Source organism: Schistocerca serialis, chromosome 1 (genome assembly GCF_023864345.2).
Source record: "Schistocerca serialis cubense isolate TAMUIC-IGC-003099 chromosome 1, iqSchSeri2.2, whole genome shotgun sequence".
NCBI lineage: Eukaryota > Metazoa > Arthropoda > Insecta > Orthoptera > Acrididae > Schistocerca > Schistocerca serialis.
Window position 1 is genome coordinate 829169799 of NC_064638.1, and position 26943 is coordinate 829196741.

General features: G+C 44.7%; 1 protein-coding gene across 1 annotated transcript in view; it reads left to right on the plus strand.

Moving 5' to 3' along the window:
- LOC126437444 (glutamate-gated chloride channel-like) overlaps positions 1–26943 on the plus strand; it is a 184718-nt gene that overhangs the window by 51966 nt on the left and 105809 nt on the right. Inside the window, exon 3 of the mRNA XM_050090482.1 lies at positions 12828–12919. Within this exon, the coding sequence (XP_049946439.1) occupies positions 12828–12919 (92 nt within the window). The remainder of the gene's footprint in view (positions 1–12827; positions 12920–26943) is intronic.

Genomic DNA, 26943 nt, shown 5'->3' on the forward strand with positions numbered 1-26943 from the left:
GATTGCAGCCCTAACACAGCCACCACAGATCCCTGCAGATGGTGCTTTACTAGCATTGAGAGAAGTTCCCACAATCCATAACAAAAGATCTGGTCCACTTCCTGCCGTTGTCCATCCTATAGTGCCACATGAAAATATCAGACGTTCTGTCTGCATCCGGTTGCGGCACGCCAAACGGGGTAAGCGCCATTCACCAGTCGTACCTGTACAGTTCATATCCCTCTTTCTGTGTAACTCACCGCACTGTTGCCACGTCGCATTTTAATGCCCACTTTGTCCTTGTGTTTCGTGTTGTTTCGTGACCTTTCGAAGATTCCTTAAGCTATGGAGGTGAGTGCGTCATTATCTCGAGAACCGTGTTCTCTGTCTCAGCTCTGCCAGTAAATGACCTATTCACCGCCGCCTCCTCGCCAGCCGAAGTCTACCCTGCACCCTGCTCCGCAGAAAACGTAGGTGCTCAGAATGCGAGAAGCGTGTCTGCTCGGTGCTGTAATTAGCCGTAATGCCGGTTTCCTGGAGGCGGTAGCGCTGGCACAGACAGTGTGGGTGTTTCCGTCGAGTGTGGGCGGTCCCAATACTGTCAGAGGCGATGCTATAGGGCCGTACACTCTGCCCCAAACACAACAAGGCGCACAGGTATAGCCGAAGTAGCGCTATGGTTAAGACATGTGAAAAAAGAACCCAACATTCCTCAACGTTATTTAATCTAGGGCTTTCGTGGTTTTCTAAATCACTTGGAACAAATACCTTGGCTGCTTCTTTATAAAACGCTAGTACTATTTTCTGATCCATCTTTGTCACAACCGAACTTGAGCCCCGCTATTATCTATCTCTGCTTTGATCAGACGTGAAGGATATCTCAGTTTTTGTTGCGTTTGTAGTCAAAATGGTTCAAATGGCCCTAAGCACTATAGGACTTGACATCTGAGGCCATCAGTCCCCTAGACTTAGAACTACTTAAATCTAACTAACCTAAGGACATCACACACATCCATGCCCGAGGCAAGATTCGAACCTGCGACCGTAGTAGCAGCGCGGTTCCGGACTGAAGCGCCTAGAACCATTCGGCCACAGCGGCCGGCGCGATTGTAGTCACGATGTTGTAAACAGTGAATATCCATAAGGGAAAACACAAATGAATTTTCAGAAGATAAATTGATCAAAGACACACGAAAGATTTGGCCAAGACTGGATAGTTTCTGCTTATGGCAACCAGAACAGGTTCGTCCATCTTATAATCACAACAGATTCTCCGTGTGAGGTGGCGCAGTGGTTAGCACTGAAGTCGCATTCGGGAGGACGACGGTTCAAACTCGAGTCCGCCCATCCTGATTTAGGCTTTCTGTTGTTTCCCTAAATCGCTCCAGGCAAATGCCGTGACGGTTTCTTTGAAAGGGCACGGCCGACCTCCTTCCCCATCTTTCCCTAATACTATGGGACACATGACGTCGCTGTTTGGTTCCCTCTCCCAGATCAACCATCAACAGATTTGATAACAGCGGAATGCTCTAATACGACTACAATAAAAATATGTTTCTCGCAAACAGAGTATAGTGTTTTCACTGGACTCAGTTTTGCTAATGGGATAGAGTACCTTAATTAGCTACCAAAACGTCACTTGACATTATTCGTTTCTGTAGTCTAACTTACGTTTCTTCGTTAAAATAAGAACGAGCGTTGTGGGGGATGTGCTGAACATTTAGTGGAGATAGAGCTCAGGTGCACAGAAATGGCGAAGCGCGGGGTTTCGTTCGCCGTGTTTGCTTTTTAACTACGACGCGTGTCTCCCCACAGTCGTCCTTTTCACTATCACTGTAAATTTTAATCTAAATTCATAATTTGTTTTTAACAATTTTGCTGCATTTCTATTTACTACTACTAGTACCATTTAACATTTTTGGGATCACTTAACACACTCTTCTTCAAGCAATTTTCCTACAGAATTATTTGTTGTGCTAAATAGGTGTTCTTTTCCTATTACAGAAAAAGAGCCAATGATATTCCCTACTCCTAGATGCTTCAACATTTAAATTTGTCAGATTCTGACGTTGGTGTTATCACCCCAATAACGACTTCAGTTACTTGCACTACTATTAAATCTAGAATTACTATTACTAATACTGCTCGACCCTATTTCTGCTACCACCACCTCACTTTTACTACAGCAGCTATTACTGCTCTGGACTGCGGTCTGTGGATGGCTTATTCCCTTCAATGTTATAAGGCCGTTATTAGTTTCTCTGTGCGTGCTGCACAAGAATAGCTACGATGTACGATCCAGTAGTTCTTTCATGCTCACAGATGGAGAAGAATCAGTCACTGAGTACAATGGCTTCAGTTAAATACATACACCCACCCAACACTTCCCCTGCCATAACAGCTTCCCTCTCCTCCACACCACTGTCGCCATCATAACCTAAGCAACTGCCAGCATGAGCGGACGGATATTATTTTATGGATTTTTTTCCTCCCGTTTCAAATCAGTAAAGCGCATAGTTTCGTTCTGTTTTTGTGTGTGGAAGAGATTCAGATCACTTAAATTTACAGAAAGATGAGAAAGTTCTGGAATATCAGAAGCTTTGTATGGAAATAATATATTGCTGTTAACGACGAGCAATACAATATCAGATCAAAAGTAGCCAGACATCTATTAGCAGTCTCACCAATACCCAGGAAAGGAAATAAGAAAAAATGGCTCTGAGCACTATGGGACTTAACATCTATGGTCATCAGTCCCCTAGAACTTAGAACTACTTTAACCTAACTAACCTAAGGACAGCACACAACACCCAGTCATCACGAGGCAGAGAAAATCCCTGACCCCGCCGGGAATCGAACCCGGGAACCCGGGAAGGAAATAAGAGTAACATGCTGAATTACAGACATATCACTAACGTCGACTTGCAGTAGAATTTTGGATCGTATATTGTTCACCACTTTACCTCTGAAGATATCTCTCACAGTCAGAGAGGAAACGTTAGGAGAAAGTTTTATACATCGGCTTGTTAGATCGGAAGTTTTAAATGATGTCAGTATCAGCCGTGAAAGATTACACCATGTTATCATATATAGTGTTCCAACAAAATGAATTACCCCGAATGTAACGGTCTATTGACACATAGTGAGCACGGATTTAGAAAATATCGTTCTTGTGAAATACAGCTAGCTCTTTATTCGCAAGACATAACGAGTGCCATCGACAGGGGATCTCAAAATGATTCAATATTTCCAGAATCCCAGAAGGCTTTTGACACCATTCCTCTCACGAGACGTCTAATCAAATTGCATATCTATGGAGTATCGCTTTACTGATGGGACTGGATGCGTCATATCCTCTCAGAAAGGTCATTACCCGCAGTAATCGAAGAAGAATCATCGACTAAAACAGATGTGATATCCGGGCGTTTCCGAAGGAAGTGTAGTAGGTCGTCTTCTGTTCCTAACGATTTAGGTTGTTTGATGACGATGCTGTCATTTACCGTCTGGTAAATAAGTACAACATCAATTGCAAAATGACATAGACACAATAACAGGATGGTGCAAGAAATAGAGAGCGTCTCTCAATATGGAAAAGTTTGAGGTCATGCAAATGAGTCCAAAAATGAGATTCGCTATGTGATCAAAACTAACCAGGCACCCCCAAAATCACACGCTTTTCATATTAGGTGCGTTGTACTGCCACTTACTGCCAGGTGCTCCATACCAGTGACCTCAGTAGTCATTAGACATCTTGAGACAGCAGAATGGGGCGCTCCGCGGTATTCACGGACTTCGAACGTGGTCAGGTGATTGGGTGTCGCTTGTGTTATACGTCTGTACGCGAGATTCCCACACTACTAAACATCCCTAGATCCACTGTTACCGATGTGATAGTGAAGTGGAAACGTGAAGGGACACGTACAGCACAAAGGCGTATAGGCCGGCCTGACAGAGACTGCCGGCAGTTGAAAAGGGTTGTAATGTGTAACAATCAGACATCTATCCAGACCATCACACAGTAATTCAAAAATGCATCAGGATCCACTGCAAGTACTATGACAATAGGGCGGGAGGTAAGAAAACTTGGAATTCATGGTCGAGCGGTTGCTCTTGAGCCACACATTACGCTGGTAAATGCAAAACGACGCCTCGCTTGGTGTAAGGAGCGTAAACGTTGGTCGATTGAACAGTGGAAATCCGTTGTGTGGAGTGACGAATCACGGTAAATGACGTGGCGATCCGATGGCAGGGTGTGGATATGGCGAATGTCCGGTGGACGTCATCTGCCAGCGTGTGTAGCGCCAACAGTAAAATTCGGAGGCGGTGGTGTTATGGTGTAATCGTGTTTTCCATGTAGGGGGTTGCACCCCTTGTTGTTTTGTGAGGAACTATCACAGCACTGGCCTACATTGATGTTTTAAGTACCTTCTTGCTTTCCACTATTGAAGAAAATTCGGGGATGGGGACTGTATCTTTCAACACGATCGAGCACTTGTTCATAATGCACGGCCTATGGCGGAGTGGTTACACGACAATAACATCCCTGTAATGGACTGGCCTGCACAGAGTCCTGACCTCAATTCTATAGAACACCTTTGGGATGTTTTGGAACGCCGACTTCGTGCCAGGCCTCACCGACCGACGTTGATACCTCTCCTCAGAGCAGCACTCCGTGAGGAATGGGCTGCCATTCCCCAAGAAACCTTCCAGCATCTGACTGAACGTATGCCTGCGAGAGTGGAAGCTGTCATCAAGGCTAAGGGTGGTCCAGCACCAAATTGAATTGCAGCATTACCGATAGAGGGTGCCACGAACTTGTAAGTCATTTTCAGCCAGCTGTCCGGATACTTTTGATCGCATAGTGTATGTTAAATTTCGATCGCTCAGTAAATCACACGAATTTAAAGGCTGTCAGTTCGGCTAAATACTTAGAAATTATAGTTAAGAACAACTTAAGTTGGAACGATCACATAGCTAGATAATGTTGTGGGGAAGACAAATTAAAGACTGCGATTGACACTTAGAAGCCTCCACTATGCTTGTTCGTCCTCTGCTAGAGCGGTGTGGGCTCTGCATCAGATAGCATTGACCGAAGACGCCGAGAAATGTCGATGAAGGGTAACTCGATTAATATTATCCCGAAATAGGGGAAGAGCTTCATGGATATGATAAACGAGTTGAGATGGCAGTTTTTAAAACAAAGAAGTTTTACGTTGCGGCGAAATCTTTTCACGAAATTTCATCACAAACTTCCTCCTTTGAATGTGAAAATATTTTATTATCGCCAGCCTACATAGGGAGAAATGTCCAAAACAAAATAAGAGAAATCAGAGCTCGTATGGAAACATTCAAGGGTTGGTTCTTCCCACGTACTGTTACGGAGTGGAACTTTAGAAAAATAGTGTGAAGGTGGTTCGAAGAACCCTCTGCCAGGCACTTATGTGTGAATTGTAGAGTAGTCATGTAGATGTAAATGTAGATGAGATGGCTTCTCAGTTGCAGCAGTGGCGGCACACACAAGCAGTGGCGGACAGCAAGGAGTTTGTATAAGGGGGGTTTAAAACGAAACGAGCCGGAGTCTGGAATGCACAAACCGGTGGCAGGAGGGTAACATCGTGGCGTGTGTAACGAGGTGTGGTTCCGACCACAGCGTGGTAGGTCACAGCCCGTCACAAGAGGGCACGCGAGCACGTCGCGGTACTATACAGAGCCAGCAGCAGCATGCATTAATCTTCCAACCCCGCAGTCGCATTGCAAACAGTGACATGGAGGAGTCAACAGGAGAGCAAAGAGGCGCCGTTCGTTATCTGACAACGGAAGCAGTAGGAGGAACGGACATTAATCGACGAATGTCACAAGTGTACGGCGATCACTGCATGTCCCTTGCAAGGGTCAAGGGGCGGCACAAGCTCTTCAGGGAAGGACGAGTGTCGTTAGCCGATGATGCAAGGTCTGCAGCACCACACTGCATTACCAATGACACCGTCCAGCTGGAGGATGCACCCATTGCCCAGGACCGCCGTGGTCGGATTGAGCGTCGGAAGTATTCACACCTTTATGAAGGAACGACTGCACATGCGTTAAGTGCGTGCCCAATGGTTGCCCCACAGTCTTCAACCACACCTGTGGCCCACTGTCTTGCTCATCTGCAGCGCTATGCTCGGGAAGGGAATGCGTTCCTGGCACGAGTGGTGGCTAAAGATGAGTCATGGTGCCATCACTTAAAACCAGAATCAAAATGACGAAGTCTACACTGAAAGCAACCAGGGTCACTACCACCAAAAAAAGCCAAGGCCATCCACACGAGTGCAGGAAAGGTTTTCCTGACGTTCTTCTTTGATCAATATTACCCCCGTCTGATTCACTTCCTGCAGCACGGGACAACAGTGAATGCCCAGCGCTACTCGCAAAGCTTGACCACCCTTCGCCAAGCGATCAAATCAACACAACCAGGCAATCTCACCCATGGAGCCATTCTGCTCCACGACAATGCAAAGCTTCATACGGCCAACACAGTAGCGGCACTCCTGCAGAAATTCAAATGCAAGGTTCTCGGCCAACCTCAATACAGTCTGGACCTCTCTCCCTGCGATTACGCCACTTTTGGTCACCTTGAAAAGGCTCTGACAGGCAAACGATTCACCTCGGACGACGACGTCCAGCTGTATGTGTATAACTGGTTAACATCGCAGCCCCGAGAATTTTACGAGACAGCCATTCATCACCTTGTGTCACAGTGGGATAAGTGTCTCAACAGCCACAGCCAATACTTCTAACAAACAGGTACTGGTTTCTGTAATTATGCCTCCGGATCGTTTCATTTTGAACGCCCCTTATAGAATGAAGGCTTTCACGACCAGATGACATAGCTACTAGTAAACCTTCCGAGATGTGAGATCGTGATCCAAGAAACTCTTCTGTTCCTGACGTTTCATCCAGGACTGCGCTGGACATCCTCAGAGGCGCTCATCAGCTGAGTCTTGCCGACTCAAAGGAGGATCGTCTCTGAAGATGTCCAGCGCAGTTCTGGACGAAACGTCAGGAACAGAGGAGTTTCTTGGACCACGACCACACATCCCGAAACGTTTACTAGCAGCAAGGAGTTTGCCTGAATGGACGATGGGGCAGAACGGCTGCACAGCCGGGGTTCGAACTGTAGACCTGCAGGGTAGTAGGCTGTCAGCAGCTGAAGTAGGCCCGCTGGTGGCCCGCCTGTCCGAGGCCACCAACTCCATAACATCGGACTCGGCGCAACCAGCAGCAGAGTCCGGACGTGGTACACTGGCTGACCCATGTAGACTCGTAGAACATCGCAGGTAGCCTCTCGAGACTGGTGGCTGAAAAATGACGGGTATTTACACGGACTTAGCGAGTCTGTAATTTGCTAGAGCACTGGTTTCTACCACATGAGTCATAACAAAACCATGGCTTGAATGTGAAGCAATCAAGTCACCAATGCTGCAGTGATAGTGCCTTTCTGCTGCATCGCTGATATTACTGGGGACACATTCAGTAAGGTGTCTGAAAGTCTGTGGAGAAATAGCAGCCCATTATTCGTCAAGAGCTGAAACCAGAGAAAGTAGCGATGTTGCACGCTGGAGACCGGAGTGAAGTCCTCGTTGTGGCTCATCGTGCAGATATTACGTTAGGTTCAGGTTGGAACTCTCGGCAGACCACTCTACTTCAGGAATGCTATCATCCACTGTGTATTGTCATGCTGAAACACAGTCACCGTCTCCAAACTGTTCCTCTACTGTACGCAGCACACAGTGCAGTAAAATGTGTTCATGTCTTTCCGCATTTAGCGTTTTCTTAAGTGCAATAAGTAGACCCTCACTATAACCATGAAAAAGTCTCCATACTGTGACACCACCTTCTCTGTAGTCCACTGTTGGCTCTGTATATGATGGCAGGTAAAGCACTCCAGGTATGAGCTAAACCAAACCTTTCCATCGGATTGCCACATGCTATAAAGTGGTTCATCACTCCAAATCTCACGTTTACAGCCGTCCAATGTCGAATGACATCACCCTTCACACCACCTTAAGCGTCGATTAACACTTTGCCGACCGGCGACTCCACAGTGGTGTCGTGCGCGAAATAGCGGTCAACGGCCGGCGACAGCACAGTGGTGTCGTGAGCATAGCATCGCGCAGTGCCCGGTGACAGCACTTTAGTACCTTTTTCCTTGTGTTGGTGGTTTGTTTAGGTAACAATAAGTTACACATTACAACAAGTTTTTTATTTTTATAAGTACTTGCGCACTTTCATCATGAGAGTCGAAAGAGGCGATACGATTATTTGCGATGAATGCGCGGACGTCTTGTCGGACGTTCCGGACGACTTGGTCGATTGGGAAGAAGACGCTGGATATCCAAAAAATGAAAGTGAAGTAGAACCGTCAGAAGATAGTGAAATACGTCCAAGAAGAATTCGGCGAGCGCTACGGTTGCCAACTGATTCGGATGAATCAGACGAAGAAGACAGACTGTGATTTACTGAGGATCAATAATAAAATTTGAAGGATCTCTGGGTCCTCACATATTTCCCAAAGATACACAGAGCGTCGTGGATACCGTAGAATTATATGTTGGGAACGATCTATCTGAATATATTAGCAATGAAAGCAACAAGTATTACAGTCGAAATTGCAATAAAAGGAACCTGGATTTTTAAAAATGCCAAATTTGTCGACGTTACGGGACCCGAACTTAGAAAATGGTTTGGGCTTGCTATCCTTATGGGAATTATAAAAAATGCAAGGATCGATGATTATTGGTCGACGAATCCGTTGATAGACACACCGATATTTCGCGAAACGATGTCCCGCAACCAATTCAGACAAATATTATCATTTTCACATTTTCCAGACAACAACAATAAACCGGATAATGCCGGTCAGCTTTTCAAAGTGCAATTCGTAATTGATTATTTTTCCAAAAGTTTAAAGAAACTTTTAGTCTAAATCAAAACATCTCAGTTGATGGAGGAATGATACCGTGGCGTGGACAGTTAAATTTTAAAGTTTACAATCCGTCGAAAATTACGAAATACGGCATACTCATTCGTATGCTGTGTGATTCGAGTACGGGATACATTTCCTCATTCAAGATATATTCCGGCGCTGGACAGCCTTTAGCAAAAACAGTGATGGAACTATTGACACCTTTTTACGCAAAGTGGCATCATCTCTACAAGGATAATTATTATAACAGTGTAGAACTCGCAGAGAAGTTATTTGAAAATATGGCAAAATAGAGGACTTCCGGAAAAATCGGAAAAATTAAAGCGCGCAAAAGGCAACGTGTTTGAAGCTTGTCATCAACGGAAAGGTGACAAGGGCCGGCGACAAGCCAAGTAATCCGAATTGGCGCTGCCGGCGCCAAGTTAATAAATTTGTACGAGACATGCGGACGGCAAAGTGTTCATACTGAATCCAGAAATGTGTGGTTTATGAGGAGCTGCTCGACCACTGTACCTTATACCTTTAAACTGCCTACGCACAGTAATTGTGATAACTAGACAGGTGGTAGCACTCTGGAAATAACGAGTGATTCCTTGCACTGAGTTCACGCGATTTTTTACTACCACCCTCCGCAACGGTCGACGGCTCTGCCCGTCAGTACGCGAAGAGTGGCTGGTCTTGGTTCAGCTGTGATTGTTCATTCCCGTTCCCACCTCACAGTCGCATCACCAAACGTCTACTTGGGCAGCTTTAGAAAGGATGCAATATTGATGATGGACCTATTGTTCAGGTGACATGCAGTGATTGGTCCACTTCGGAGACGCGGAGCTCGGCTATCACCCCATTCAGGCCGGCCGCGGTGGTCTCGCGGTTCTAGGCGCGCAGTCAGGAACCGTGCGACTGCTACGGTCGCAGGTTCGAATCCTGCCTCGGGCATGGATGTGTGTGATGTCCTTAGGTTAGTTAGGTTTAAGTAGTTCTAAGTTCTATGGGACTGATGACCACAGCAGTTGAGTCCCATAGTGCTCAGAGCCATTTGAACCATTTTATCACCCCATTCAGCTGTTCCTGCTTCTTTACTGACAATACCATACTCATACAATGCTCCACGCATCCTTTTATACTGGCAGGTCCCCCACTCATGACATCCAGTGGTAAATTCAGCATTACATATGGATGGCGGGATACTTTTGGTCAGACAGTGCAAATGTGCCCCATCGTTGCAATACATACGATATTGCAGTGCCTTTGTTGTTCCGAATTACGATGCAATGTTACTTCGCACAGGCGAGCACTGTAACATCGTATTTATCCGCCGACACCGAACAAGTGAATTTCCAGTAGTGCCTCCCCTGTACGAATGTACAAGTGCAGTGCGTAAACATATGGTTGACGACATATGGAAGTTTCGGTCTGGCCGTGAGTGGTGTTCGGATAGCCAAATCGTAAGGCGACGGCTCGCGATGGGCGGGAAATCCATGTCTAAGTCCCGGTCCGGCACAAATTTTCACTGTCGTCACTGTCATCATTCCATTATACAGCAGACGGTTATCGATACCCTCAACTGGGAATACATTTAATGTGTATAATTACAAAAAGCCATATCGAACCATAGATTAATCGAAAATGGCTCTGAGCACTAGGGGACTTAACATCTGAGGTCATCAGTCCCATAGAATGTAGAACTACTTAAATCTAACTAACCTAAGGACATCATACACATCCATCCCCGAGGCAGGATTCGAACCTGCGACCGTAGCGGTCGCGCGGTTCCAGACTGAAGCGCCTAGAGCCGCTCGGTCACAACGGACGGCGGATTAATCGAATAAATGTTGGAAACAATACCTCGAGAGTACGGTTTACATTAAACAGTCAATAAGTCTCTTTCTTGCCTTTTAAAGCACTTTTTTAAATTTTTAATTAAGTGTCTCAATCTTTAAACGATGTAAAGTTGAAAAATTACTTTTGGACTTGATGTTTCCAGTAATGACGTTCTGGTTTCCAAAATGCCATACTAAAACAGGCATAACTAGATTCAAAGCACATCGAGTATGAGAGTTGTTTTGGGATAAAGAGCTTCGTACTACAGGGCGCTTTTATATCACCACCTCACCTTACTTTCTCCAGAGACGTAGTCTTGGTTGACGACTGTATTCTCCCACTCTGAGTTGTAGCAGCTCAATATTGCGGACTTGGATCTTTGCGATATCAGTGCACGTTTCTAAGATAATTAATTTATAAGAGACACTTTGTCTAGGATTGGATTACGCGTTTAAAGTAACTTTTGCTAAATGATTTTCGAACGAAGGAGCAACGTGTACAGTGAAGTACACTACTGGCCGTTAAATTGCTACACCACGAAGATGACGTGCTACAGACGCGAAATTTAACCGACAGGAAGAAGATGCTCTGATATGCAAATTATTAGCTTTTCAGAGCATTCACACAAGTTTGGCGCCGGTGGCGACACCTACAACGTGCTGACATGAGGAAAGTTGCCAACCGATTTCTCATACACAAAGAGCAGTTGACCGGCGTCGCCTGGCGAAACGTTGTTGTGATGCCTCGTGTAAGGAGGAGATATGAGTACCATCACGTTTCCGACTTTGATAAAGGTTGGATTGTAGCCTATCGCGATTGCGGTTTATCGTATCGCGTCATTGCTGCTCGCGTTGGTCGAGATCCAATGACTGTTACCAAGATATGGAATCGGTGGGTTCAGGAAGGTAATATGGAACGCCGTGCTGGATCCAAACGGCCTCGTATCACTAGCAGTCGAGATGACAGGCATCTTATCCGCATGGCTGTAACGGGTCGTGCAGCCACGTCTCGATCGCTGAGTGAACAGATGGGGACGTTTGTAAGACAACAACCATCTGCACGAACAGTTCGGTGACGTTTGCAGCAGCATGGACTATCAGTTCGGAGACCATCGCTGCGGTTACACTTGACGCTGCATCACAGACAGGAGCGCCTGCGATGGTGTACCCAACGACGAACCTGGGTGCACCAATGGCAAAACGTCATTTTTTCGGATGAATCCAGTTTCTGTTTACAGCATCATGATTGTCGCATCCTTGATGGCGACATCACGATGAACGCACATTGGAAGCGTGTATTCGTCATCGCCATACTGGCGTATCACCCGGCGTGATGGCATGGGGTGCCATTGATGACACGTCTCGGTCACCTCTTGTTCGCATTGACGGCACTTTGAACACTGGACGTTACATTTCAGATGTGTTACTACTCGTGGCTCTACCCTTCATTCGATCCCTGCGAAACCCTACATTTCAGCATGATAATGCACTACCACATGTTGCTGGTCCTGTACGGAATGCTACCCTGGCCAGCACATTCTCCAGATCTCTCACCAATTGAAAACGTCTGGTCAATGGTGGCCGAGCAACTGGCTCGTCACAATACGCCAGTCACTACTCTTGATGAACTGTGGTATTGTGTTGAAGCTCCATGGGCAGCTGTACCTGTACACGCCATCCAAGCTCTGTTTGACTCAATGCCCAGGCGTATCAAGGCCGTTATTACGGCCAGAGGTGGTTGTTGTGGGTACTGATTTCTCAGGATCTATGCACCCATATTACGTGAAAATGTAATCACATATCAGTTCTAGTATAATCTATTTGTCCAATGAATACCCGTTTATCATCTGCATTTCTTCTTGGTGTAGCAATTTTAATGGCCGGTAGTGTAATAGAAGAACTTTACGATTCTTGGAACATGGCTTTTATGTGTATACAATAATGGGAAAGGAGAAAGATTCCCATTACAGTTTATTTGAGACTTGGGTTGCGGCGTTTTGGACTAGTGCCACAACATGAAGTCTGTTGCTCCAGACGAGTTATAATTTGTTTCGTGTTTCCAGAGCCATCACTGGAGAGTCTGAGGTCCTGGAGCGTATACTGAACCCCACCAAGTACGACCGCAACGTGAGGCCGCCAGCAGAAAACGGCACAGGTAAGCAGACTACTCTGTGACGCGTGGCGCAGGCCAGCTTCCCAGCTTCTGTTGTTCATAACAGACTAAAAGGAACCATCATAGTGAGCTCGAGGGGCTTTCCAGCATCGCTAGCAATACAAATTACGTCTTATTCTAGCCGACCACTATGGAAGTCTTTCACAAACTTATTCGGTACTTTACATCCTCGGAAATGGTACGAAAATTTCATCTTAAGAATATCAAGAAGTTGCTTTATTTATTCTGCTTTTTGTTAACTACTTGTTTACCCAAGCAGTTTCCTTACATTCGACATAAACCTTTGGTACACCAGTTTCTAATAGAAGAACGCATGGGCGTAAAATACAAACAACAGATTTCGATCAAAGTTGGTTCTGTGGCTACTCATTATGAATCTGGCATACTGCGGGTCTCACATTCAAGTTAAGGCAGCGTTTACTGAGTTTAATATTTTCGATGTCTTTACTTGTTACATTGATGTGCGAGTATGTGGAATGCAGACTGTAAGAAACCTGACGAATCGAGGTGGCCTTTCCAATAATTCATACTTCAAATATCTTATTTATCCCACTATTAAGGACACATGCATTTTAGCTGCTTTTCTTTTTCAATACTGGTATATTCTCACGTATTTTAGTTTGGTAGTACTCGCCCGTTATTGTGTTACCCGTTACCAGGTAGCTGACGACAAAAACTTTTTCTTATCTCAGAAAACACTGACCATAACCTTTCACGCAGATGAAATAAGCTTCGCTTCCTCTTTGCGGCGAATCACCCGCTTCCACCTACCACTTTACTTGTTTTTACCGTTTTTGCTTGAAACTGTGACCTCACCTCCCTTGTAAATAACAAATTGGCCCTTAAAATCGGAATGATTCTTTGTAAAACCAGTCAAACGTTACTTAGGATTCCATTTCCCCCTGTTGTTTTGTCCAGAGTTTAATTAATGTGGAATCTATTTTGAAAGAACATTCTTATAGTTAATACTAACGTAAGAGCTTCTATTATGGCTATGGGGTAAGCAATTTCAGATACCTTTAATTGTCGATCTTCCAGTACTACACTGTAAACTTTCCCGAAGTTTTCATCTTTGGGTGAAAGCATGAGAAGATATTCTTGACATGCATCACTCTCTAGGAACGTACGGCAGCGTACGAACTCTGCCACCATCTTATTTACTGAAATGAATGTGCCGTTTCTTTACAAACATTCACCATCACCTTGTGTATAATTATCATTAGCGACAAACCATCCGCACCAAAGTATTTTATGTCGTCACAGTATTTCAGTGTATTAGTTTGAACGAAACATGCGCAACAGGATTATTCTAAAACTCGTATAAACTTAGTGTTCTACAGATCTGGCTCACTTTATTTCACAACAAAAGAGAAACAAAATTCACCGATTTCAGAGATATGTCTGTGCCACGTTACGATCTAATCACGCAGACCCGTTCTGTATCGAACGTATTAGTACATGTTGTGCAATATATGTCTGTGTGTTTGCAATCTTGTTCTCCAGTCATTGACCAACACGCAATGCACCTTAATCATTCTTTGTTACACTGTGATGCTGATTCCCTACTGCTTCATAATTTATACATTTTTTCCGCTTTTCTGCTGGGGATGTCAACATTTTTGTTCACTGCGCATCAGTCTGTAATCAAAATTGTAAATGTACTAACATCCAGAATTACTGAAAAGAATAGATATGGGCACTGTAATGTCCCATATCCCCATTTTAAACAAAACAATGTTCTTGGCTAGTAAGTGTAGCACTAAAAGTTAAAGAAGTAAATAAGTAGCTGTCACTAGTCGATCACCTAAGCGTTATTCTTTCCGGAACTCTTCATCTATGCCTAGAATTCACTCAACACTTAAAAAAAAGGTTCTTGGTTACTTAGAACCACTTTATTAATACAAGTATCGATAGTGATTGACTCTGTGTAGCTAACGAATATTGAAATTATGGGGTTTCATAGCATTGCTAAGGTTCACACTGACTGCTTAAAACTAAAACTGAAATAATGTGTTAGTAACGAACACTGAAAAAAAGAAACAAATATCCCTGCTTTGCACTGACTTATGATGTAAGTCACACATATTTTTTCTGGTTAACAAGATTCTAACAGTCACTAAGACTGAAAACATACTTCAAAGTGTGCCAAATCATCTGGACACACAATCTTCTTAGCACACTTAATAACTGTGTAACATCTATAGACTAAAATGAGTGTTTATAATATAACTGTTAATTAGCATCACTATTCCTAAACTTGTAGTCGCCCAGAGATTTTCCACATGTCATTTAGTTACTGATATTTTCTACATTCTCATTACAGTACACTCTTCGCACAAAAACTGGAAATGAGTATCAGAGTACCTATACTTGCTGCGAAGCACATTCCACTCACTCTCCTTTTATCTCTTTAGTTATCTCACCACAACTTTCCTTTCTTGAATCATGTTAGGATTATAACCAATTAACATATTCAGGTATGCTGACGGCACTTCCAGTTATTTTTTGGCTGACAAGCTATCGAAATCTGATACTTGTACTTCTTGTACTTAAAAGTATTTATTGCTCTTGCGTTTGATCAATACCAGAGAGAGAGAGACAGAGAGAGAGAGGGAGAGGGAGAGAGAGAGAGAGAGAGAGAGAGAGAGAGAGAGAGAGAGAGAGAGAGAGAGAGAAATCCATTTACATGTCATTTTTCTGTGTCTCTTCCCTCTCTTTTTGATCGTTCACTCCATATAGAATCTCAAGTTTCTTTCATAGATATTAATGTTACCAACATTCACCAGTAGAATCGTGCACTGGACACTTTACCTATCTACTTACGTAAACCCAAATTACACCACACAAAGCAACATGCTCTCTCTGGATCCAAAAACAGTTTACAAAACAGAACTACGACGTTAACATTTGTACATTCAGATTTACAATTTACTTCCGAAAACTTGGTACAGCTACTTTTGCATATAGTTACAAAAACGTCATCTCTGAATGACGATAAATTACATTACTGGCCATTAAAATTACTACACCAAGAAGAAATGTAGATGATAAACGGGTATTCATTGGGCAGATATATTATACTAGAACTGACATGTGATTACATTTTCACGCTAGTTGGGTGCATAGATCCTGAGAAACCAGTATCCAGAAAAACCACCTCTGGCCGTAATAACGGCCTTGATACGCCTGGGCATTGTCAAACAGAGCTTGGATGGCGTGTACAGGTACAGCTGCCCATGCGCCTTCAACACGATGTCATAGTTCATCGAGAGTAGTGACTGGCGTATTGTGACGAGCCAGTTGCTCGGCCACCATTGACCAGACGTTTTTAATTGGTGAGAGGTCTGGATAATGTGCTGACCAGGGCAGCATTTCAACATTTTCTGTATCCAGAAAGGCCCGTACAGGACCTGCGACATGCGGTCGTGCATTATCCTGCTGAAATGTAGGGTTTCGCAGGGATCGAATGAAGGGTAGAGCCACGGGTCGTAACACATCTGAAATGTAACATCCAGTGTTCAAAGTGCCGTCAATGCGAACAAGAGGTGACCGAGACGTGTAACCAATGGCACCCCACACAATCACGCCGGGTGATACACCAGTATGGCGATGACGTATACACGCTTCCAATGTGCGTTCACCACGATGTCGCCAAACACGGATGCGACAATCATGGTGCTGTAAATAGAACCTGCATTCATCCGAAAAATGACGTTCTGCCATTCGTGCACCCAGGTTCGTCGCTGAGTACACCATCGCAGGCGCTCCTGTCTGTGATGCAGCGTCAAGGGTAACCGCGGCCATGGTCTCCGCGCTGACAGTCCATGCTGCTGCAAACGTCGTCGAACTGTTCGTGCAGATGGTTGTTGTCTTGCACACGTCCCCATCTGTTGACTCAGGGATCGAGACGTGGCTGCACGATTCGTTACAGCCATGCGGATAAGATGCCTGTCATCTCGACTGCTAGTCATACTAGGCCGTTGGGATCCAGCACTGCGTTCCGTATTACCCTAATGAACCCACCAATGCATTGATCTGCGAACAGTCATTGGATCTCAATCAACGCGAGCAGCAGTGTCGCAATACGATAAACCGCAATCGCGATAGGCAACAATCCGCCCTTTATCAATGTCGGAAACGTGATGGTACGCATTTCTCCTCCTTACACGAGGCATCACAACAACGCTTCACCAGGCAACGCCGGTCAACTGCAGTTTGTGTATGAGAAGTCGGTTGGAAACTTTTCTCATGTCAGCACTTTGTAGGTGTCGCCACCGGCGCCAACCTTGTGTGAATGCTCTGAAAAGCTAATAATTTGCATATCTAGCATCTTCTCCCTGTCGGTAAAATTTCGCGTCTGTATCACGTCTTCTTCGTGGTTTAGCAATTTTAATGGCCAGTATTGTAATGTAATGGTAACGACTACTGGTAATTCCGCCTGGCATGTGCTAGTGTTCTATAGAAACAACAGATAACGCTGCCGCGTTCTCACAACTGCTCGCCAATGATACGATAACTACACTCCTGGAAATTGAAATAAGAACACCGTGAATTCATTGTCCCAGGAAGGGGAAACTTTATTGACACATTCCTGGGGTCAGATACATCACATGATCACACTGACAGAACCACAGGCACATAGAGACAGGCAACAGAGCATGCACAATGTCGGCACTAGTACAGTGTATATCCACCTTTCGCAGCAATGCAGGCTGCTATTCTCCCATGGAGACGATCGTAGAGATGCTGGATGTAGTCCTGTGGAACGGCTTGCCATGCCATTTCCACCTGGCGCCTCAGTTGGACCAGCGTTCGTGCTGGACGTGCAGACCGCGTGAGACGACGCTTCATCCAGTCCCAAACATGCTCAATGGGGGACAGATCCGGAGATCTTGCTGGCCAGGGTAGTTGACTTACACCTTCTAGAGCACGTTGGGTGGCACGGGATACATGCGGACGTGCATTGTCCTGTTGGAACAGCACGTTCCCTTGCCGGTCTAGGAATGGTAGAACCATGGGTTCGATGACGGTTTGGATGTACCGTGCACTATTCAGTGTCCCCTCGACGATCACCAGAGGTGTACGGCCAGTGTAGGAGATCGCTCCCCACACCATGATGCCGGGTGTTGGCCCTGTGTGCCTCGGTCGTATGCAGTCCTGATTGTGGCGCTCACCTGCACGGCGCCAAACACGCATACGACCATCATTGGCACCAAGGCAGAAGCGACTCTCATCGCTGAAGACGACACGTCTCCATTCGTCCCTCCATTCACGCCTGTCGCGACACCACTGGAGGCGGGCTGCACGATGTTGGTGCGTGAGCGGAAGACGGCCTAACGGTGTGCGGGACCGTAGCCCAGCTTCATGGAGACGGTTGCGAATGGTCCTCGCCGATACCCCAGGAGCAACAGTGTCCCTAATTTGCTGGGAAGTGGCGGTGCGGTCCCCTACGGCCTGCGTAGGATCCTACGGTCTTGGCGTGCATCCGTGCGTCGCTGCGGTCCGGTCCCTGGTCGACGGGCACGTGCACCTTCCGCCGACCACTGGCGACAACATCGATGTACTGTGGAGACCTCACGCCCCACGTGTTGAGCAATTCGGCGGTACGTCCACCCGGCCTCCCGCATGCCCACTATACGCCCTCGCTCAAAGTCCGTCAACTGCACATACGGTTCACGTCCACGCTGTCGCGGCATGCTACCAGTGTTAAAGACTGCGATGGAGCTCCGTATGCCACGGCAAACTGGCTGACACTGACGGCGGCGGTGCACAAATGCTGCGCAGCTAGCGCCATTCGACGGCCAACACCGCGGTTCCTGGTGTGTCCGCTGTGCCGTGCGTGTGATCATTGCTTGTACAGCCCTCTCGCAGTGTCCGAAGCAAGTATGGTGGGTCTGACACACCGGTGTCAATGTGTTCTTTTTTCCATTTCCAGGAGTGTATAATGTTCTTTTCTTCCAACTGCCCGCCCCCTCTCGCTCACTCTGAACAATCTATGAATCACATCTTTAAGGAATAAAAAGTGCTCCCCATTGAACCTTAAAAGAGTTCAAACCCCATGTCAGACCCACACTCATTGCTAAGATTAGAAGATGGAGGGAGAATCCCAAATAGTTTTGTCGGCAACGCCGTAGTGGAGGTCGCTTGCCAATGACTTATTTTCTGCTCTGCCCACAATGTATGAATCTTCATTATGAAGATGGCCGCTCTGGGTGCTTGTGGAATGAAGTAATATGAATATGCTTCTGTTATGGCTAAGGAAAGAAGGAAATGTAGAGAAACAAAAGGTAGCAGGTGGCGTACGCCTCTAGAATAGTACGAAAGAGGCCGCCTAACTTAGTTGCTACATCGTATGACGGAATCACGAGATCAGGCCACCAGCAACTGTACGCCGCTAACTGTTCTTTCCTTTCCTGTCAAATTCTGGCTATTATAATAACAGCACACAGTACTGTTGTTACAGTTATTTTTTAAGTTTCTATTGCTTGTATTTAAGTGTTTACACTGAAAAATTTTATGTGCTTTTATCAGTGCGTACGTAATAACTGTCGAGTCATAAGTTACTTGTTTTACCTAAGTTTGTAATTGATAGTGTACTGCGGCATTCATGTGATCCTAAGATTGCGATGAAAACTGTTGAACAGCAAATTTACCTACGATTACGGCGTAAAACGAAGAATTTATATAGAAAGGCAAGCTTTCAGGAAACCGCTCAACGTTGTTCTGAGAAAAAGCCATAGGAATGAAACATCCATCCTTTTTTACTAGTTCCGGAAATTCTGTTAGACATTCAGCCTGGAACAGAGTTACCTATTAGAGGACACGGGGATCAAAAGAACGATAAATATAAAATACTGAACTCTTTCTTCAGATGTTCCTTTTCAGAGCAAAATCGAGATATACTCAGTTGCAGTATCATCGCTAAGATCAGTCTGAGAAAAGCGTTATTGAGATTTGAAAGCAAATAAAATTCAACAGGGATCTTGCGCACGGTGGAATTTCTACCAAGTAAATACACATATATTACAGCTGAACTAACTCTGCCCTTAATCATATTTGATCGCAAATCCTTTGAATAGGAAATTCATTACAATGACCAGAAAAGGACACAGATCACAGTGGTGAATAACAAGCAGCGAATCAGACAAAATCTGAATTGAAATTTACGCTTAACCCATTAACAGAGCAAATTTTACAGTGAAATTTGTTGATCATAAAATTAAATGTCAGCTAATATTCGCATCTCACATAATTATCTTCGAGAAAGCAACTCTTTCAAGCTTCAACACTTAACTTGAACATCACAAAATATTAGTTGACAATGATTATCGTTAAAGGCAAATACAGACCGCGAAAAATGTGATTCTCCAACTTTAAACATATGTCGTCTATGTTAACAATCTCTTGCTCCTGGTTTACAGGTATATTATTATAAAGAGTATAGGCACACAGAGAATTCCTCCCAGTACACAGAATAAGGGTAGTGTAGTATATGCGTCTTATACCGCAAATCTTTGATAGGGAATGGTTTAAGTCGGCTCGACGCGTCGGTTCATTTAGATGTTATTCATCACGGTACAGAAATTCGATGGGTGGTATATCACTTTAATAAGGTCTTGAATTGATAAAAAGTATATCTCCCCATCTTTAATATAAGACTTACGGGTGTGATGTATGTCATGGTGTCTGCGCTAACAAAGGTAATCTACAGTGCATTTGTCAGTCTACTTTCTGTTTACGGTTCCGTACATTAGTCGGTAAAAACAGGATCCTTAGAGCATCGGTTTGTTGTCCGTCTGCCTGCCTGTCTATCTGTTCGACTGTTAACAACCCTTTTTATCAGGAACGGATAAAGGTATCAAGTTGAAATACATGTCACATTCTACAGTTGATGGTCCCTGGGCGGCGTAAAAAATTGTAGCTTTCAAGTCGATTCGGTGAAAAGATACAGTCGCTCACGTGGCATATTCAGATAATGGCGTACTCAATCAACAAAACCTGCATGGCACTGCCCGTTGACATAGAACTACGAAATTTGGCAAGAGGCAAGATGTCATAGTAAAAGCACAGAAAAAATTGGAAAATTTTTAATTTGTAATTATAAAGGGTGGTTCATTGATCATGACCGGGCCAAATATCTCACGAAATAAGCGTCAAACGAAAAAACTGCAAAGAACGAAACTTGTCTAGCTTGAAGGGGAAAACCAGATGGCGCTATGGTTGGCCCACTGGCTGGCGCTGCCATAGGTCAAACGGATATCAACTGCGTTGTTCCCATAGGAACCCCCATTTTTTATTACATATTCGTGTAGTACGTAAAGAAATATGAATGTTTCAGTTGGACCACATTTTTCGCTTTGTGATAGATGGCGCTGTAATAGTCACAGACATATGGCTCACAATTTTAGACCAACAGTTGGTAACAGGTAGGTTTTTTTAAATTAAAATACAGAACGTAGGAACGTTTGAACAGTTTATTTCGGTTGTTTCAATGTGATACATGTACTTTTGTGAACTTATCACTTCTGAGAACTCATGCTGTTACAGCGTGATTACCTGTAAATACCATATTAATGCAATAAATGCTCAAAATGATGTCCGTCAAGCTCAATGTATTTGGCAACACGTGTAACGACATTCTTCTCAGCAGAGAGTAGTTCGCCTTCCGTAATGTTCGCACATGCATTGACAATGCGCTGACGCATGTTGTCAGGCGTTGTCGTTGGATCGCGATAGCCAATATCCTTCAACTTTCCCCACAGAAAGAAATCCGGGGACGTCAGATCCGGTGAACATGCCGGCCATGCTTCGACGACCAATCCACCTGACATGAAATACGCTATTCAATTCCGCTTCAACCGCACGCGAGCTACGTGCCGGGCATCCATCATGTTGGAAGTACATCGCCATTCTGTCATGCAGTGAAACATCGTGTAGTAACATCGGTAGAACATTAAGTAGGAAATAAACATACATTGCATCATTTATATTGCCATCGATAAAATGGGGGCCAATTATCCTTCCTCCTATAATGCCGCACCATACACTAACCCGCCAAGGTCGCTGATGTTCCACTTTTCGCAGCCATCGTGGATTTTCCGTTGCCCAATAGTGCATATTATGCCGGTTTACGTTACCGCTATTGGTGATTGACGCTTCGTCGCTAAATAGAACGCGTGCAAAAAATCTGTCATCGTCCCGTAATTTCTCTTGTGCCCAGTGGCATAACTGTACACGACGTTCAAAGTCGTTCCCATGCAATTCCTGGTGCATAGAAACATGGTACGGGTGCAATCGATGTTGATGTAGCATTCTCAACACCGACGTTTTTGAGATTCCCGATTCACGCGCAGTTTGTCTGTTACTGATGTGCGGATTAGCCGCGACAGCAGCCAAAACACCTACTTGGGCATCATCATTTGTTGCAGGTCGTGGTTGACGTTTCACATGTGGCTGAACACTTCCTGTTTCCATAAATAACCTAACTATCCGGTAAACGGTCCGGACACTTGGATGATGTCGTCCTGGATACCGAGCAGCATACATAGCAACCGCCCGTTGGGCATTTTGATAACAAGATCCATACATCAACGCGATATCGACCTTTTCTGCAATTGGTAAACTGTCCATTTTAACACGGGTAATACCGTCCGCACTGGCGGAATGTCACGTGATACCACGTACTTACAGGTTTGTGACTATTACAGCGCCATCTATCACAAAGCGAAAAGGTGGTCTAACAGAAACATTCATATTTCTTTACGTACTGCACGAATATGTAAAAAAAATGGGGCTTCCTGTTTTAAAAAACGCAGTTGATATCCGTTTGACCTATGGCAGCGCCATCTAGCGGGCCAACAATAGTGCCATCTGGTTTCAGCCTTCAAGCTGGACGAGTTTCGTTCTTTGTAGTTTTTTCGTTTGATGCTTATTTCGTGAGATATTTGGCCCGGTCACTATCAACGGACCACCCTGTATAACGAATAAAAAATTAAGGCACCTTTTCATCAGGAATGGTTAGACATATGAAGTTCAAAGGTCTATGTTCCCTTGGCAGTGCAGCAATGTGAGATTCTAAGTCGATGCAGTCAAAAGATATGGCCATTTATGTCACATATTGGATACTAGCAAAGTCACTAATGAAAACGTGTAGGATACTTCCCATTGGCATGGAATCATGAAATTTGGCCATAAGCGTGATTTCCCATTAAAAATAAGCAAAAAACTCTGAAAATTGTTAATTTATCATTACATCACACCAGAAAAATATATATTTTTTGTCATTTGTTCTCTGGCTGTCTTTCTTTTGGAACACTTTTTCTCAGGAACTTCCTTAGAGAATATGTTGTGAGAAAAGGTCTTCACGGCTGAACTGGCGGGATCCGTATCGGAAGACGAGGAATCATTAAGATTTTCTGATGATTCCACACTGTGCGCAGAATCACAAGTAGAAATCAAGGAACTACTGGGTAGAGTCAAGAGAGAAAGCGAGCAACTTGGATTGTCAATTAATAAGAAAAAGACCAAGATCATGATAATAGACAGAGGTGAGTCACTAGCGGCTACTGGTATATTATCTGAATATTTGTCTACCTGGACACAGTGGTTCAGAAGAGTGTGGCTTTACTCAGGAAGTACGATGTGGAATTGTTCTGGGTAGGGACGCTGCATCGAAGCTGAAAGTAAATTGGAAAGAGCGAGTCCTAAACATACTTGTTAAATTGAGAGTGCTGAAATCTCTGGTGTTTACAGTTTTCCATTACTGCGCTGAGACATGGACAATAACTGAAGGGGACCGCAAAAGAATTGATGCTTTTGAGACGTGGACGCACAGGAGGTTGCTGAGAATATCATGTGGATGTGCAAAAGGACGAACAAATCAGTCCTTCAAGAACTCAGGGTGGAGAAAACGTTGCTCAGTGTTTGTTTCCAGCGAATTCCGCCACACAGTTTGACATCAGATGGATAACTTGGAAAAGATGCATGGAAAGTCACACAGTAAACCCACTAGTTTTTATTACTCTCGCATGTCTAGCCTTAAAGGATAGGTATAATGGCAATTTGTTTTACCGTCTTTCTGCAAAGAGCGTAATGCGGTTGAGGAGTTGGAGCTACACCATAGGTTTATGTACGAAATTTTACGTCAGTCTAGGATGTTTGTATGTTTTATTAAATATATCTGGTCAAATCGGCCTTGTCATGCTGAGCTTCATTATTTTACTGGTATGTCAACAGTTCTTCATAAAAATTGTTTATTAAGACTTTGATATTTCTTTATATTAAGTATCTAGTGGATCACGAAGCCACTATGATATGAGCCACTACGCTAGGTTTTAGCTTTTGACGAATTTCAATTTCCTACTTTATCAAGACGATCATCATCATACCTTTTTAATATTCAATTTTTATTTCTAAAATGATGTATTAATTCGTATCAGATAGTTGTATGAATTTATTAACGATTCTTTGCATAGGTTTTGAGGGATCGGCTCACCACTAAGACATGAGCAAGGACGTTTTAAGTTTACGTTTATTGAATATTTCAAATGATATGCTAATACGCTTGCTCATTTTAGATACTTAAAAACAGCGTTTTTAAACTAAAGTATTGAAATGAAACTATGTTAGTTAATTCGAGATATAGAGAACTTTACTTGCACTACATGACGTAAACTAAGGCTGTTGTACTTGTTGTAAACAACCCGCCTCCGTTCCCATCTGTCCCTACACCAGTAAGATCGTGTGGTGACATTTACAGCCGCGAGTTTGTTGGAATGTAACTCAGATGCTATATTAACTAGAATGAATAACGGAATTTTACCTATTGTTTTATGTAAAGCAAATTAATTATGATTCTCTAATTTTCCTTGAATTTTAGCGCTGAGGATGGCTGTTTATAGACGAAATCCAGATATGCAAGAGTAATGAAGATTAATGCGATTGTGACTGCTTACTGTGTGCCTCTCTTTCCTTATGCACATTGGCCGTTAAAATTGCTACACCACGAAGATGACGTGCTACAGACGCGAAATTTAACCGACAGCAAGAAGATGCTCTGATATGCAAATTATTAGCTTTTCAGAGCATTCACACAAGTTTGGCGCCAGTGGCGACACCTTCAACGTGCTGACATGAGGAAAGTTTCCAACCGATTTCTCATACACAAACTGCAGTTGACCGGCGTCGCCTGGCGAAACGTTGTTGTGATGCCTCGTGTAAGGATGAGATATGAGTACCACCACGTTTCCGACTTTGATAAAGGTCGGATTGTAGCCTATCGCGATTGCGGTTTATCGTATCGCGTCATTGCTGCTCGCGTTGGTCGAGATCCAATGACTGTTAGCAGAATATGGAATCAGTGGTTTCCATAGGGTAATACGGAATGCCGTGCTGAATCCCAACGGCCTCGTATGACTAGCAGTAGAGATGACAGGCATCTTATCCGCATGGCTGTAACGGATCGAGCAGCCACGTCTCGATCCCTGAGTCAACAGATGGGGACGTTTGCAAGACAACAACCATCTGCACGAACAGTTCGACGACGTTTGCAGCAGCGTGGACTATCAGCTCGGAGACCATGGCTGCGGTTACCGTTGACGCTGCATCACAGACAGTGGTGTGCTCAACGACGAACCTGGGTGCACGAATGCCAAAACGTCATTTTTTCGGAAGAATCCAGGTTCTGTTTACAGCATCATAATGATTGCATCCATGTTTGGCGACATCGCGGTGAACGCACATTGGAAGCGTGTATTCGTCACCGCCATACTGGCGTATCACCCCGCGTGATGGTATGGGGTGCCATTGGTTACACGTCTCGGCCACCTCGTGTTCGCATTGACGGCACTTTGAACAGTGGACGTTACATTTCAGATGTGTTACGACCCGTTGCTCTGCCCTTCATTCGATCCCTGCGAAACCCTACATTTCAGCAGGATAATACGACAGCGTGTTGCAGGTCCTGTACTGGCCTTTCTGGATACATGAAATGTTCGACTGTTGCCCTGGCCAGCAGATTCTCCAGATCTCCCACCAATTGAAAACGTCTGGTCAATGGTGGCCGAGCAATTGGCTCGTCACAATACGCCAGTCACTACTCTTGATGAACTGTGGTATCGTGTTGAAGCTCCATGGGCAGCTGTACTTGTACACGCCATCCAAGCTCTGTTTGACTGAATGCTCAGGCGTATCTAGGCCGTTATTATGGCCAGAGATGGTTGTTCTGGGTACTGATTTCTCAGGATCTATGCACCCAAATTGCTTGAAAATGTAATCACATGTCAGTTCTGGAATAATATATTTGTCCAATGAATACCTGTTTATCATCTGCATTTCTTCTTGGTGTAGCAATTTTAATGGCCAGTAGAGTTCTTGACCAGCCGATGCCTCCTGTCCAGGATGGATCAACAGAAACAAACTGTTAAGAGGACTGTGTGATGCCTCACCAACTTTCAACTCCGAAATACGAAGTGTTGGTGATGAAGTACATGTTAGCCAAATCGTGGTTGTACCACTGCTCGTAATGTGATGAGCCCTGAAACAGGACTGGTAGCTTACACCATTGAGCAACGCAGCCAAGTGACCATTTGAAACTGTCTAAGTTTAAATCGCACATTCAACACATATTCCCCCTTACTTTGTCTCTTCTGCTGCATGGCAGCCTGTTCATGAACGTTACTGGAGAATGTAGCCTCTCCTGGTGGGGAGTTCACCTGGAGACCTTGCGTTGGTCGCGGCTGCCACTTCAGCAGCAGGGGGCGGCCTGCATGTGGCGCCATTGATGTTATATTCGCAGCGACAAGGCCGCGCCGCCGCGCCGAGCGAGCGCCGCTAACACAATTTCCGGCCGCCCTCCTGCTCCTGCGCCCCGGCCTGTTCCGTGCGCCCCCACCCCCACCCCCAGACGTCAGCGCTCTGATGTGATGGAGGAGGCGGCCGCCCTGCCGAGAGGAAACTCTGCCAGCCCCCTTATGTGTGCCTGCCTAACTCAGGCTTCCTTATTACTG